Genomic DNA, 14,986 nt, shown 5'->3' with positions numbered 1-14,986 from the left:
GGAGAAAATTCTAATACCTGTGAGTGCGTCTTCATTTGTGATCTTCGCAAGGAGATTTTGTGGGAAATATATATATATATATATATATATATATATATATATATATATATATATATATATATATATATATAGATATATATATATATATATATATATATATATATATATATATATATATATATATATATATATATAGATCTGGGTAGTCACAGTTAGGTCAGCGTTTCCATCAGAAATGGCTTTTTGCTGTGCTAATAACTTTGGTTCTATTTGACAAATCTTTACGAAGCTTTATGGAAAAGTGCCTCTTTTTGCCTAGTTTGTGCATGAAAAGTTTTGTGGTGATCTGTCAAGTGGTGGGCGAGAAAAAGGAGGGGTCCCAAAACATAAAATCCCCATGTATTTTTTCATAGATCATTTTAGACAGCACAAACGTAAAAACGACTAAACGGAATTAAACCAAATTTGGCAGAAAGCTAGATCTTGATCCAGAAAGAGTGTGTTTTGTTATTTGGTGCAAATCCGCTCAGCAGTTTTTGAGAAACTACAGTTTTAAAATATTTGTATATTTGGACAGTTGGGTATGAGGTACTCCACGTAACGCGGGAGAGCCAGTTATAAAATAGAGCCTTCTGATTGGCCCAGGGAGCTTTTCTTCTCTTGGGCCAATTTGCTGTGATTGGCTGCCAACAACATGAGATAAATGTTGCTGGCAGTTATTACAAGACTTGGGGGCTGAAGTTTAAAAACAATAAAAATATAAGGGGGCGAGGTAGGGTTACCCTGCCCCCATATGCCCTGTGGGGTGGAGGACCCGGAGGGTAACATCAAAAACAAAAAAGTAAATGGCGACCCACAATTTTGTTGTTGTTGCTATTTTAGGCAGGAGGCGGAGTGGTGGCTCCCTCCCGAGGCGGTTTATTCCCTGGCTACCCTATCCCCTGGGGCCGATTGATGTAAAAAAGTGGAGAGGGTCATGTGGTCCCACTTCTAAGCCTCTGTAGACACCAGGTATCCCATCCCCTAGGGCCAAGATTGAATTTCAAGGGGGAGGGCCAGGCCCAGGGAGGCAACTCCTGGGAAAGAGTAGTTTCCCTGCCTGCAACAGGGAAACTAGGGAAGGCAGGTCTGCTCCCAGCTGGCGGGATATTTAAACATGCTCCCAGCAGTTGGGAGCAAACCTTTGTTCTATTTCCCGCCGCACTCTTGCAGGCAAGGAAACAGAACAGATATTTCTCCTGCCAGGAGGGAAAAAAGATAGATAGCTGGTCCCTCCAGACAGAAGCAATGCCAGATCCCACAACCTGGGCTCCCTATGGTCCTCAAAGTGTTGTTTATGGGTGCCACAGGTGGGCACCGGGGCACCCACCTCTGGCCCTGAGGGAAGGGGTCCCCAGGGCCTGAGGAGGCCTGGGGAGAGGGGCCATGAACCCCTTCCCCCTTTTTAAATGGGAATGACCCTGGGAAACGGGATCCCCTGGGGCCTATTAAGGATCAGGGAGGGGAGCAGATAGGCCCCCCTCCCCTTTCAAATAACATACAGCCCAGGGTATGGGGTTTCCAGGCCTGTGAAGGCTTGGGGAGAGGGTTTGCGCAACCCCTCCCATTTTTTAAGTGTAGTTGGTCCTCCTGGGAGATGGGGTCCCCTGGGGCCTATTAAGGATTGTGGAGGGGGCCTGTACAGCTCCCTCCCCTTTTAAATAATGTAGGGCCCTGGGGAACGGGTCTCCGGTGCCTGTGAAGGCCTTGTGGCAGCACCCCCTTTTTAGTTCGTATCAGCCTGGGGGATGGGGTCCTTGGGGCATATTAGGACTTTTTAATTTAATTTGAGCCCGGGGATGGGGTCCCCGTGGATTAATGAGGCTCATGAAGGGGGGCTGCATGCCCCCCTCCTCCTAATATTAGTGCTGCTTTGTAGGTCCCCGGGTGAGCACCGGAGCATCCATCTAAGATTTAAAGAGGCCCCAGGGAATGGGGTCCACAACAGGCTCAGGGAAAGGGGCTGCACAACACTCTCCTCATTTTAATTTGGCCCTAGGCGATGGAGTCCCCGGAGCACATTTGGGCTCATGAAAGGGGGCCATGTGTCGTCCTCCTCTAAACAAATATTGGTTGGCCCGGACGTACGGGTCCATGGGCCCCGAAGTGGTTTGTGGAGGGGGGCGCACATCCCCCTGTGCACAGCAAATGTCCTGGGGAATGGGGTTTCCTCGGCCCAAAGACCAACCCTGCGCCACACATACCAAAAGCCATGTGCAACATGGGGTTGACAGCCAGTGGGCTGTTGGCCACAGACCAGGCTCTGCGGCCAACCCCTTGCCATGCATTGCTGAGGCCATATGCAGCATGGGGTTGGATGCCTGTGGGGGTAGGACGCAGGACCTGGCTGCAAGCCAGTCCCGACGGCCAACTCCCTTCCCTGCATGACCAAAGGCTGTGTGAGGCATGGGGTTAGCAACCACTGGAGAGATTGGTTGCATGGCCTGCGGCCAGGCCTTGCAGCCAACCACCCACTGCACAGAACCAAAGGCTAAGTGTGGGGGTGGGTATTACATATGGTAGCAAAATATTTCTTTACATAAAAAACCCAGGTAATTCACTGAAAAAAACAAAGGGTAAAGTGACGCTATAGTTTGGAATTGTTATTATATTTGGCTTTACATAAAAAAAAACTAGAAATTCACTGAAAAATCCAATGGTTAAAATAACGTTATACTTAAGAATTATAATTATGTCTTAATTACCTTAAAAAACCTTAGAAATTCCCAGCACACCAAATGTTAAAATATTGCTATAGGTGAAAATGTCAGTGCCAACATAACGGTTAAACTAAAAATAGCAGGGTTTACTATAGCTTGCGCCCCTACTATGCAATACTTACAAACTCACATATTACATTGCTCAAGAAATGTTGTCTGACATCATTTATGACAACACTGATGACATCTCAAATTATATAATTAATGACATCATTCAAGCTACTGCTCTATACATTACTCTATAACGGAGTATGACAGGTTTGAAAGTAAATGCCAAATAGCTCAGTATAAAATAAAGCATCATTAATTCCATCATACATACAGCCCCCTTAAGTGAAGCAAGCTTCTGTTATGCACAAAACTGACCCTATACCATACACTTCATGGGCACCCAGGTTCATATTAATAATCACATGTAGAACGGTACCCCTAATGCACATGGTGTTCAATCTGTATACCTCTGTTTAGAGAAAACCAACTTCCTCCAGCTACGGAACTGCAGTTATTTACCTAATGCCATACTAAGGACAGCCTTTACCTGTATCACACCCTACACATTCACTGGACCTACAGTAAGAAATCAAGAGGACATAAGTAAAAAAGTGGGAACTGTAAACAGTGTTTATTCTATTGAGAGAGTGTTTGCCGACAGTGAAACGCTCATAAGAAATACTTCACGGAGCATTAAAAAGTATCTACTAAGAAAAGTGCTCACTATATGCAAAACCTTTCGAAAGAGAGTATTCACTTAAAATACCAAGGTCTGAAGGTGCTAAAAGTCATACTTTCTGCAGCCTTCATACGGTGGTGAAAACTTTTAAAGAGTGCCCATTTTATGAATCAAAAGAAGGATGTGTACATAGTTTAGTGCCTGGTGCAGACAGTCTTCTATCTTATGTAGAAATTGTTATGCCTATGTGATTCTATCAAGATACTCAAGGCTGCATACAATACTTAGAATCTACTACGTAGAATCTTTGCCATGTTGGAAACTTTTTCAGCAGAACCAAAAAACTTGTGTCAAACATATTCGACACAAGTTGTCAACTGTCACCTGCACATACAGTTACTCCTCAATACAAAGATTTATTATGTGTTCAATACCACTACACACCTATGATTAATTAGCAGCACGTGTTTTGTAAACACTTACACAAATTAGCTGGACATAGGCTGTACAAAAGTAGGTGGAGAAGCAATATGGAAGCTATCCGCTACCATTTAAACTATAAAACAAACTAACACACTCATTGGATGTTGTCATCAGTGATGTGATCAATGATGTCATTTGAGATGTCATCAGCAATGTAATAAATAATGGCATAGAACTTGTGTTGAGTGATGTAATATGTGAGGTCCTAATCAGTGCATGGCCAAGGTGCAAGTTATAGTTAGGTCTGTTGACTCTAATTTTGTTGACGCAGGCTATAGTTAGTTATGTCAACTATAACTTTTAAGGTGAATATCTGTGCTTTTGTTTAGTTCAAAATATTACAGGGGCACTGAAAATTTCACCTAACTACAATGTCACTTTAACCTTTGGGTTTTGAGTGATATATATATATATATATATATATATATATATATATATTATTCTCCTCCTGCTTCTCCACGCTGCTCGCACGGCACGCAGAATACAAGGACCACAACACAGCTCGTCCAGTACAAAAGGTTCAGTTTATTATCCCCTTGTTTCGCACTGGCCTGACGCGTTTCCGGTATGGACTACCCTATATATAGGGAGCTACCTCTCATATGCTAGTTTTATGCTCAGGTGTCATTGTCCACATCAAAAGCACAGGTTTGTTTTGTTCTAAAAATCATTTTTGTTCATTTTTTGAATGTTCTTTATTTTTTCTTTTTGTTATATTATATATATGTCAAAAAGATGAATGTCAAAAGAAAATGAAAAAAGAGCATTAAAAAAATTAACAAAAATGATTTCTAGATCAAAACAAACTTGTGCTTTTGATGTGTATAATGGCACCTGAGTGTAAAACTCGCGAGTAAGAGGTAGCTAGCTATGAAGCAACAGATCACTGTACATTACATGAGGGGTTAGGAGGCAAACTACAAGACTAACTGCAAGATAGTGTGCATCAAGTGGGAACTACACAAATACATTTTGTACACATTACATTTCACATTTTCTAGGCACAGTGAGATTAAATGATTTGCCCAGAATCATACAATGTTGAGACATGTCTAGAGGCTGGGATTTGACTGTGGGTTCCCAGGGAGGCAGCTGTAGCCCCTAGGCCGAACTTCCTTCCATTAACAGTGCATTGATTCCGACTAGTGAGCAGAGACATTAGCACACTTGTACTGGACACATATGCAGAAAATGAATGACGTTTGGAGAAATGTCCTACTGTCTCTTTCTTTCTCTCCCTGTTCTCTCTCTGTGTCTTTATAATCTGCAGCTGTGTTTTTCTGCCTCAATCTATCTCTTTATTTTTCATCTCTTCATCTCATCCCAGTATAGTACAGAACTCTTTGCCATTATTATATTTCTGTAAACCTATGCTAGCTAACTCGTATTCTGATTGGATATTCATAGAGTTTGCAACCTGGAAATCAGGCTCCCTAACTCACACAAGATGTTTTGTTTTAAATTTGAGGTAACACAACCCCAACAGTCACTCCTGAAAATGATGAAATGTGAGTATAGGAAACAGAATATTTTACCTTATTTACATCTCAATACAGTTCAGGCTGTATATGCACATCAATAGGGCAGGGATATCTTAGACTTAATCAAATACGATTCACAGCTATTTTGCTGTGACTTACTCTTGTAGTTCTCCTGAATTCGAAGAGTAAGTCAGAAATACTTCTGAATACAACGTGTACTATAAGAGTAAGTCTCATTAAAATCTTTGGGAATCAGGCACACTATCTCCAACAAATAAAACTGGTAATAATATACATAGTTAAAAAATCTTTTCTAAAATGAGGTGCATCTCTTCCATGTTACATAAGCGAAGTTCATTGGCAAGCTGAAGATACATGGAAAGACTTTTTTTTCATGAACCAACCTGGTCGAAGATCTCATCAAATGTAGGTCTTCGTTCCGCTTGCTCACTCCAGCACTGTTTCATCAACTGAATGCATTCCAAAGGGGCTTGGTCTGGTGCAACAGTCGGTCGACACAGAGGAGGTGGTTTCTTCACCTTTCTTATAATTTCTGTGATAAAAAGAAGTTCTTAAAAGGTCTGTGGAACTTGACAGTTGACATACATTATACACATCAAACACAAGGAGATGATGGACAGAGCGCTAAAACCTTTCAGACACTCACCCCAGTCACAAATCTAGGTTGAATCCATCATCGTTCTTTAGCTCACTTCGCCACCTCAGTTCAGACTCAGCTATATGCAAATCATTCTTGACCCTGTGCTTCATGGGAACAGCCCAGCCTGAACTGCCAGGCCAGGTCTTCCCTGAACCGGAAACAAACATCCTGGGACCAGATTCGGGGTAACACCCCTCATCAGCCAGGCTAGCTTGAATCCAGTGACAAAGTGAGCAAGGGACCCACGTCTGAGCATACCCTGCCAACTTAGGGCAAACAGAGCAAACACATTTTCAGTTACCTCGAAACCGGTTCTATTTGTGTGTGGCTGTCTAGAGGGAATACACAATGTCCAGCTGTCACCCCACCCCGCCAGTGATCAGAGACAGGCAGCAAGCGTCAAATGGTTAGGAGGAGTAGAATGCCTGACTTTCTAAAAATACTATTTTCAAAGTAGTAACAATAAATCTGACTTTGCCATTAAAGAGGATTAATTGTTATCATTCTATCGGTATTAAACATGAGAGATCTACCTTCACTCGATTAGGAATTACAGCTTATTAGATGCAATAAGGAATCCCCAAATATATCCTATGAGAAGTGGAGGCCTCACAGTAGTAAAAAATGGGTTTGGGAGTTTTTTACTACCAGAACTCAAAATTAAAAGTATATGTCCTACTTTTTAAATACACTGCATCCTGCCCTACTTTAGGGGTAACTCATATGTATTAAAAAGGAAGGTTTAGGCCTGGCAAGAGGTTTAACTTGCCAGGTCGACATGGCTGTTTAAAACTGCACGCACAAGCTCTTGATTGGAAGGCATGAGACATGCTTAAGGTGCTACTTAAGTGGTTGGCACCATCAGTACTGCAGGCCCACTAGTAGTATTTAATTTACAGTTCTTGGGCACATGGAGTGCACCTTGCTAGGGACATATAAGTAAATTGAATAAGAGCCAATGTTACAGTGTTTAGAGGAGAGAGCACATGCACTTTAGCACTGGTTATCAGTGGTAAAGTGCTTAGAGTCCTAAACCCAATAAAAACTCGGTCAGAAAAAGAGGAGCAGGAAGGCAAAAAGTTTGGTGTCTTCAGAGACGGACATTTTCCAACACTTTTCAGGTGGAGAGCACAATTTAAGCGGACAAAGTAAAATTCATTCTGTCAGTCTAAAACTTCCTCAGACGGCCTAAGGGAATAGGAGCCATCGGAGGAAACCAGCTGACTGTCTGCACTATTTAGCATGGATGGTCAGATGGCTTTTTCTGTTACTGTCAGGTATATCCTGGTGGTGAGGGATGGTAAAAAAAAGAAAATTTACCCCCATACCATAGACATTACTACCATAGTAAAGGGGTCATTAGTTTTTTATTTTTCAAAAATCAAATTCCAGCTTTAGGAGTTTGGTTTTGGAAAATTAAAAACTTTGTAAAATTTTGATGGGCAGCCATCATGCTTGATTGAATTGTCCATCAAGCTTTTCCTTCATTGACAGGAACACCCTTAATGGCTGTTCCTTCCAATGTATATAAATGACTGCAAGGCCGGCAGACAACTCAAAATTTTAAGGGTGGATTAAAGGCAGGGTGGCTGATGTACAGTCCTCTCCCACTCTGTCTGCCTTTATTCCGTCCACCAAACCTAGTAGTATGGCTGCAAACCAGAGGCTGGTGCAGCTGTCCAGGCCTACTATTGCCAATGTTTTAATATTCCAACACATGATAGATTTGCATACATTCCCAAAAAACAAATGTAAGAGTTTTTCACTTCCAGGACATGCAAAACATTTTAAATACATTGCAACCCGCCCTCTGGACTGTTTAGGGCCTACACTAGGGATGCTTTATATGTACTTAAAGGCATAGCAAAAGGTTTATTTTGCCAGGTCGAAAAGCAGCCCTGAGACATGTTTAAAAAGCTACTTAAGTGGGTGACACAAATAGTGTTGCATCCCACTAGTACCATTTAATTCACAGGCCCTAGGTACAGACAGCACCACCGGATGAGGTACTTAGGAGTAAACTCAATATGCCAATTGTTTAGAAGCCAATGTTAATATGCTTTAAGGAGAGAGCACAAGCACTTTAGCACTAGTCAGCAGTGATACAGTCCTCACAGTCCTAAAGCCAGAAAAATCGAAGCCAGCAAAAACAGGAGAATTGAAGACAAAAGGTTCGGTGAAAACCACACCAAGAATGTCAGGTCCAATAAGGGGTTGTCTTGGTTGTTTTACAAACAGCACTGATCTCCTTTGATATCTGGAAAAAGGTTAATTCTGGTGCAAAGTCATTAGGACTGCAGTCTTGTGGGCAAGATGGCGGCCGCTCGTTTGGCTGTGTAAGCTGGCGTTCTCTCCCTCTCCCACGGAACCTCACCCCCAGCTGTGTTAAGCCTCCCAGACGGTTTCTCCGGTGTTGTTTTACCCGTGAGAAAATGCGGTGAAACGGATTCCAGTCTTTGGCTCCACTGGTATGCTCAGACCTGCTACTTTGCTAGCAGGTACCAATTCTGTTAGCGCCAATTGGGTGCTTCACTGTGCTGTTTGGCGTTTGGTCTCAACCTCCCATACCGGCGGATGTGGTATGGCGCCAAAGGTCATCTCCTAGGCTGCACTAGCCGCACGAGCACCCTCCGCGGCAGCTGGCGCTGGAGGATCTGTGAATGATCGGGAGACGTGCATCGAGTTAGTAAACGCCACACGAGGAGATCGGAGTGCAGAGAAGGCAACAGGAACAGGAGCAGTCCGCAATGCAAAAGGAGGCGCAAAGACGGTACCTGCTGTGTTCAATCAGATAAGTTCTAAGACTAAAAGCTCTGGCGTAGTACTTCAAGCCACCGAGGGTATGGTAAAGGCTTCAGAAGTGGAGACAGGGGGGGGGGGAACAACGATGGCTCTGTCCGCATGTGCTGGCAATAATGGCAATAATAGCAGAATCCCCTCTGCAGAGGATAAAACTGAGAAGGTATGTGTGGCCCCTGGGCAGGGGACCACAGAGGATCATTTGGCGCAAAACTCAGAAGGAATGAACTCCAGTGTAAAGTTGAGCGATCCGGCGAACTGCATTGTGGGTAATGTAGTTCAGTCAGGAAGTGAAGCGCCGGCTTTGGTACATATACTTGCGGCTAGTATAACTGGTAATAAGTTAAGGGATACAACTAGTCAGGCATCGGACATAACTAATCAGCTCTGTAAAGAGCTCGTAGGTGAAAAGTTTTTCTCTCTTTCAGAGAATACTGGGTCATCTTTGGACGAAGAGGAGATTGATCCCGATTGGACAGATGATGGCAGTGACAATGGTGATTGGCGGCAGAATAATATCCTGAGTAGTGGGTTGGGTCCTCGGCTTCCCCGGACAGTTCGAAAGGGGAATGGGCATAAGACATGGGGTCCTGTGAGAGAGGGCTCGGGGGGCTGGGTCTCCCACCCATAGACAACTCCTTAATCAATGGTCCAGATTCAGAGGATGGCAGGTTAGTGGAGATAACTACAACACAGTCTCAGGAATCTGAGTCGCCTCCCTCTGAGATTACGTTATCACTCATTTATCAAACAATCATTGCGCATCGGGAGGAGTCTCGTCAAGAGAATATCCGCACCCATGGAGTCTGCTGTAGAGTCCAGAACTCTATTCGGAGAATAGCAAAAACCTGCACGGAAATAGCAACCAGAATTGGGGAAGCAGAGGAAAGGATTTCCAACCTTGAAGATGCCCTAGCTGCCCAGAGGAATGCAACTGATTTGATTGGGGCACAGAAGGAGGACATATTATGGAAGTTCACCGATTTGGAAAATAGGTTGAGAAGAAACAACCTTAGAATTTTAGGGGTTCTGGAGGGCCTTGAAGGGGGGGGCGTGAAGAAATTTGTGGTCGAACTGTTCTAAGAGGCATTTTCGGAAACTCTACAGTGGGACTGGCAGGTCGAGGTCCTTCGTGCCCATCGCTTTCCTTTTAAACAGCGGCAAAAGACTGGGGATAAGCCCAGTGCAATATTGATATGTCTTAATAATTTCTTAGCTAGGGAAAAAGTATACGAGTTAGCAAGGCCAGATAGGAAAAGGCGAGGTAAGGGCTGTGATTTTTTTGTTCGGCCCGATTTTTGCCCAGCAACAGTGGAGCGGAGGTGGCAGCTCCGCCAGCTGATTACTCCCTTTCAGGCGAAGGGAGCACAGGCTTTCTTACTTTTTCCCTCAAAACTGAAGATTATCTGGCAAGGGCAGACAAAGTTTTTTATGTCTGAAATACAAGCTAAGGAATTTCTTTCTGTGATGTAAAAGTTGAATAAGGAGGGACCAATCTGGGGTATTTTGTGTTTTTTTTTAGGTGGAGTAGGAAGACAAAGGCAAGCGCTAGATTTTTATTGGGAGAAATAATCTATATGGTTTCGTTTGTGCTGATTTTTGGAATTTTCTTCCTTTTTCTCCCATTATGCCAAATAGGTGTGTGTTTTTTTTTTTAATCAGTGCTCTTGTCCTTTGCCCTCCCTCTTCTTCCTCAGACATGGGGATAGGTAACCCGTGAGTGAGTGGGTTACCAGCTTTTTCCAACACAAGGACCTAGTCCTGTTGCTCTTAGGGGTGTTGTAAGGGATGGGTGGTTGAAGGGGGGGTGGGGTCGTTTGGGCGGTGGAGGAGGGTTAGGGGGGGTTGGTGCTGGGGGGTGTAAGGCAGGGGGAAGGATTAGTAGGTCTATGAAAGTTTTAGCAGAGATGGCAATGTGTTCAGATCAAACTGATTATATATCTTGCTTTAAGGTATTGGGGAAAAATGGGAGAATCACAAAGTAGGTTTTGGTTTGTTTGTTTAGATGGGGCAGGATAAACTTGTTATAGGTACTTGGAATGTGTGTGGTCTCAACGATGCTAAGAAGCGGGCGTTATTTTCTAAAATTGTACAGACTATGTATCTTGATATTTTATGTATACAGGAGACACACATACCTTGGGGAAGGCGGGATTGTTTGAAGATACTGGGGTTTGATCTCATAGCTTGCTCTAAACAATCATCTATTATAAGAGGAGTGTCTATTCTTATGAAGCGGGGGGTAGGGGTCTGAAAAAGGGTCCTGGGAGATCGAATGGGGAGGTGGGTTATTGCCGAATTCTCAATTAATGATAGATCATTAACGGTATGCAATATCTATGGTTCTAATGTTGATGATCCCGAGGTGCTTAAGTTTTTAAATGTTGAGTTAGCTCAGTGGCTTGGTCCACTCTTGTTATGTGGGGATATGAATATCAATATAACAAGTGACTTTGATTTTGCAAATGACACTAAGTATGGTGGTAGGAAGCCTAAAGTGTTTAAAGCACTTCAGACTTTACTTCAGGAGCATGGAATCATAGACCTATGGTTTTTACATAATAAATTAGATGATGGATATACCCATTATTCGGCTCCCCACAATAAATATGTTAGGTTAGATTATGTTTTTATTTCAGAGCAGGTGGCAGCTGCTTCTTCCATTTTTTCTCCTCCGCGGATTCTATCGGACCATAATCCATTAATAGCAGAATGCTCATGGCCACGGATTAGAAAACCTCCACGCGAGTGGACATTTGAAAGAAAATTGTTGTTGGATGAGGCCTATTGTATTCATATTAGGGAGTGTATAGTTGAATTTTTAAATATCAATAGGGGTACTGCTTCCGTTCAGATCATTTGGGACACTCTGAAAGCTGGTCTGCGTGGAGAAACTAAAAGCTTTTCTTCTCATAGGTGGAAGACAGAGCAAGAGCTGATTAAGAGCCGTGTGAAGGAGTTAAGAGAAGCTGAAATAGAACTCGCTGGTAAAATCAAGCATGGCCATAATATTGAATCTTGTCAACAGGAAAATGCAATCATGAAAGCCAGACTTCTGGAGTTTTTTGGACAGGACCTTGCCACAGTCTATAGCATTTCTGGAATGGTGCAATAGAATTTGGTAACTAGTACATTATTTGAAACGACAATAGACGTATGATACATAACTACGTGGGGCTGTTACTTTAGTTATTAGCAATGTCTGAATTGGTGTGTAAATACACTTGACTCATAAATAGTTCTTTGTTATTTATGTATCCATTGAGCAGTAAGGGCAGTCCGTCTGGTTATCTAACGGATATTTCGATGGGTTTTAACACATTGAAAGATGGCGCCCGCTCCTCTATCTATCTTGTAGTTGTTCTATATACTCTAAGATGGTGTTTGAACAGTACGCCGAAAATTATGAAACTGACGTAGCTATTCAAATTGGAGTGTATATTGAAATATAGCCGATATCGGGTGAAGCTTTAGCTGAATAAGGTACAAATATGATACAGTATATTACTTGATGAGATTCCTATTAAGAGTCGGGTACGAATGCGGTATATTATGGCGCCCGTAGTTTTGGGCCACATTAGATATGTATAGTGAAACTATTGCCGAAATATAATAATTGTGGCATAAAGTAAATATTCGCTTTAGATGAAGGAAGGTTTTGTAAGTTACTCGCTGCAAGATGGCGCTTGCGGCTTTGGGCTATATAAGATTTTAAAGATGGCGCCCAAGTTGCACGCCAGGACGGTTTAGTGAAGATACTCGCTATCCGATTTCGGTAAGCTCTGAGATTTGAGCCACATTAGGATTGCTGCGGTGACGGCTTTTACGGTGCATATTTGGAATATGATCTCTGAATACTTTTTACACGTTTTTGTTTTAGAAATTGGGACATAGGAACTTAAGAACTTTTTGAGGATATTGGGCGTGCTACTGGATTTGGACTTTTGAGGGTGAGTAGGATTGATAATTTCAAGACGCTTGGGGGACTAATTTGTGGTTAGACCATTTGATTTATTTGCACTTATGTTTTAGTTTCAGTATCGAATGGATTTGGATATATAATCACGAGGATACAAAAAAGAAGACTTGGATATCAGTGGAGGGACTTTATGTATGACAAGGAATAAAATGGTAAAGATGGTTTCATTACGCACACATTTCTTTATATTGAGTGATGTGCGTTTGTATTTTGTTAGCACTTATAAGCAGAGTGCTGGACAATAGCACAATACTTCAGTGCGATATGTATATTTTATCAATGTATGAGCTGAGGATATAGCTGAATTGTAGGGTTAGAGTAACTTATGTTGTGGAACCCTTTATTTGAAATTAGGGATTGCACTATAATATATGTGGCCATTATTGTGATCAATTATGGGTTATTATGTTTACAGTTGGTTTGATGGTACTTAATATTGGAAGATATATATACATAGGACCAATATACGGAATATACCAGGTGATTGCTATTTATTATAAGGTTAAACTTACAGCATGACCTCTGATTTATTAGGTATCTCTTAACTCTGGTAATGGATTCACTTTACTTTCACGAATAGTAGGAGTAGCATGAACTTGGTCTGGTTTCTACTATGTTTTCATACTCTCCTTTTCCACTGGGACCTTGATTCTGCCTATTACTCCCCCCCCATTCTTTAGCCTACACTATTGGTTTAATGTTATTGGGAGCAGAAAGGTCCCATTTACATATGAGAAGTGTATGTTTATTTGGGTTGCAGCCCTGAGGAAGTCAATGTGTGTATAACCTTCACGACGAAGAACGTGTTGGCTGCATCACTGGAGAATTTATGTATTGACTGAAATTGAAGAAATAAATGCGGATGGAACTTCCGGAATATAAGACTTTGACTCTGGAATTTGGACTGTGGTGACGGTGCCAATTATGATGTGAAATTATTTGACTGATAACATTACAAATTTACCTGGAAAACGAGTGCTCGGGAGGAAACTTGTTTGATTTGTGGTTTATCTAGGTGAAACCTGGTGGATGTTGGGAACCGCATCCTCTTCCCTGGAAGCACCCCCATATAATGTGTCTGTTGACTTGATCCCTGGATAGTGCTGAGCGCCCTGTTGTCTGTTGGTTTCCCAACATTGTATCTTGAGTATCTGTAATAGATTCTTGTGGGGCTATAGGCGGTCACGTTGGGCAGCTAACTTGATGTGCCTCCCCCGGGCTCGGGGTGGTTGGTCTGTACCAAATCTTTTACTGTACTATTGGGCAGTTATGGCTCAGATGCTGGGGGTACCGCTACTTGGAGATAAGGCAGTTGTGCCATTATGTAATCGTCCAACTATCTTTGAGATAGGCCTAGGCGCTGAGGCCAAAAGTATCTTATTAGAAGTGCTAGAACCAAGTTATTATAAGAGAACGAGATTCAAGGTCATAATGGCTATGTTTATCATTTGGCGGAAAATCAGGCGGAAGCTATGTATCCCCAATTTGAATATTTTTTCTCCCTTTAAAGCTGCTCGGCTTTTGCCTGGCATATTCCAGGATCAAACGATGGTTAGATGGCAAGCGCTTGGTGCCCAGGTTATAGGGGATTTAGTAAGGGATGGTCAATTTCTCTCTTACGTTTCTTTAAAAGATAAATTTAAGTTCTTATCACATGATTTTTTTAAATATCTTCAGATACAAAGTTTTATACATAAATGTCTGAGGGGCGCACCTACTTTATCAGGTAAACTTCCTGTTATGGAATTAATTCAAAAAAGAAGTAAAATCGGTGTGCTGTATCAGTATTTTTTATCTACTCTCCCTGACGATCTGTTGGCGCAAGCTGTCAAGTGGGATGGTAAGCTTGGAAGGACAGGCACTGATTTAACACCAGTTTTGGAGCTTGCCAGTGAGGTTTTGGCTTCTGGGACTCTTAGGGGCAGATTTATGTTAACTGGCGCATCCCCAGGGATGCGCCAGTTAATGTGCGCCACAGTGCGCCACAGCTCCGCCACCCATGGTGCGCCGCATTTACAATGCGGCGCACCATGGGGCAAAAACGGCACAGATGCGTGACGCATCTGTGCCGTAAAGGCGGCGCATTGCTGGAGTTGCGTCGCAAGCGCGACGCAGCTCCAGCAAGGCTCGAGGGTGCCCTATCTGACCAATGCT

General features: G+C 42.6%; 1 protein-coding gene across 1 annotated transcript in view; it reads right to left on the bottom strand.

Moving 5' to 3' along the window:
• LOC144772039 (retinal guanylyl cyclase 2-like) overlaps window positions 1–14,986 on the bottom strand; it is a 590,168-nt gene that overhangs the window by 182,189 nt on the left and 392,993 nt on the right. Inside the window, exon 11 of the mRNA XM_078656243.1 lies at window positions 5,798–5,946. Within this exon, the coding sequence (XP_078512369.1) occupies window positions 5,798–5,946 (149 nt within the window). The remainder of the gene's footprint in view (window positions 1–5,797; window positions 5,947–14,986) is intronic.

This window comes from Lissotriton helveticus, chromosome 8 (genome assembly GCF_964261635.1).
Source record: "Lissotriton helveticus chromosome 8, aLisHel1.1, whole genome shotgun sequence".
NCBI lineage: Eukaryota > Metazoa > Chordata > Amphibia > Caudata > Salamandridae > Lissotriton > Lissotriton helveticus.
The sequence above is the reverse complement of the archived record's forward strand: the minus strand, read 5'-3'. Positions and strand labels throughout refer to the sequence as shown.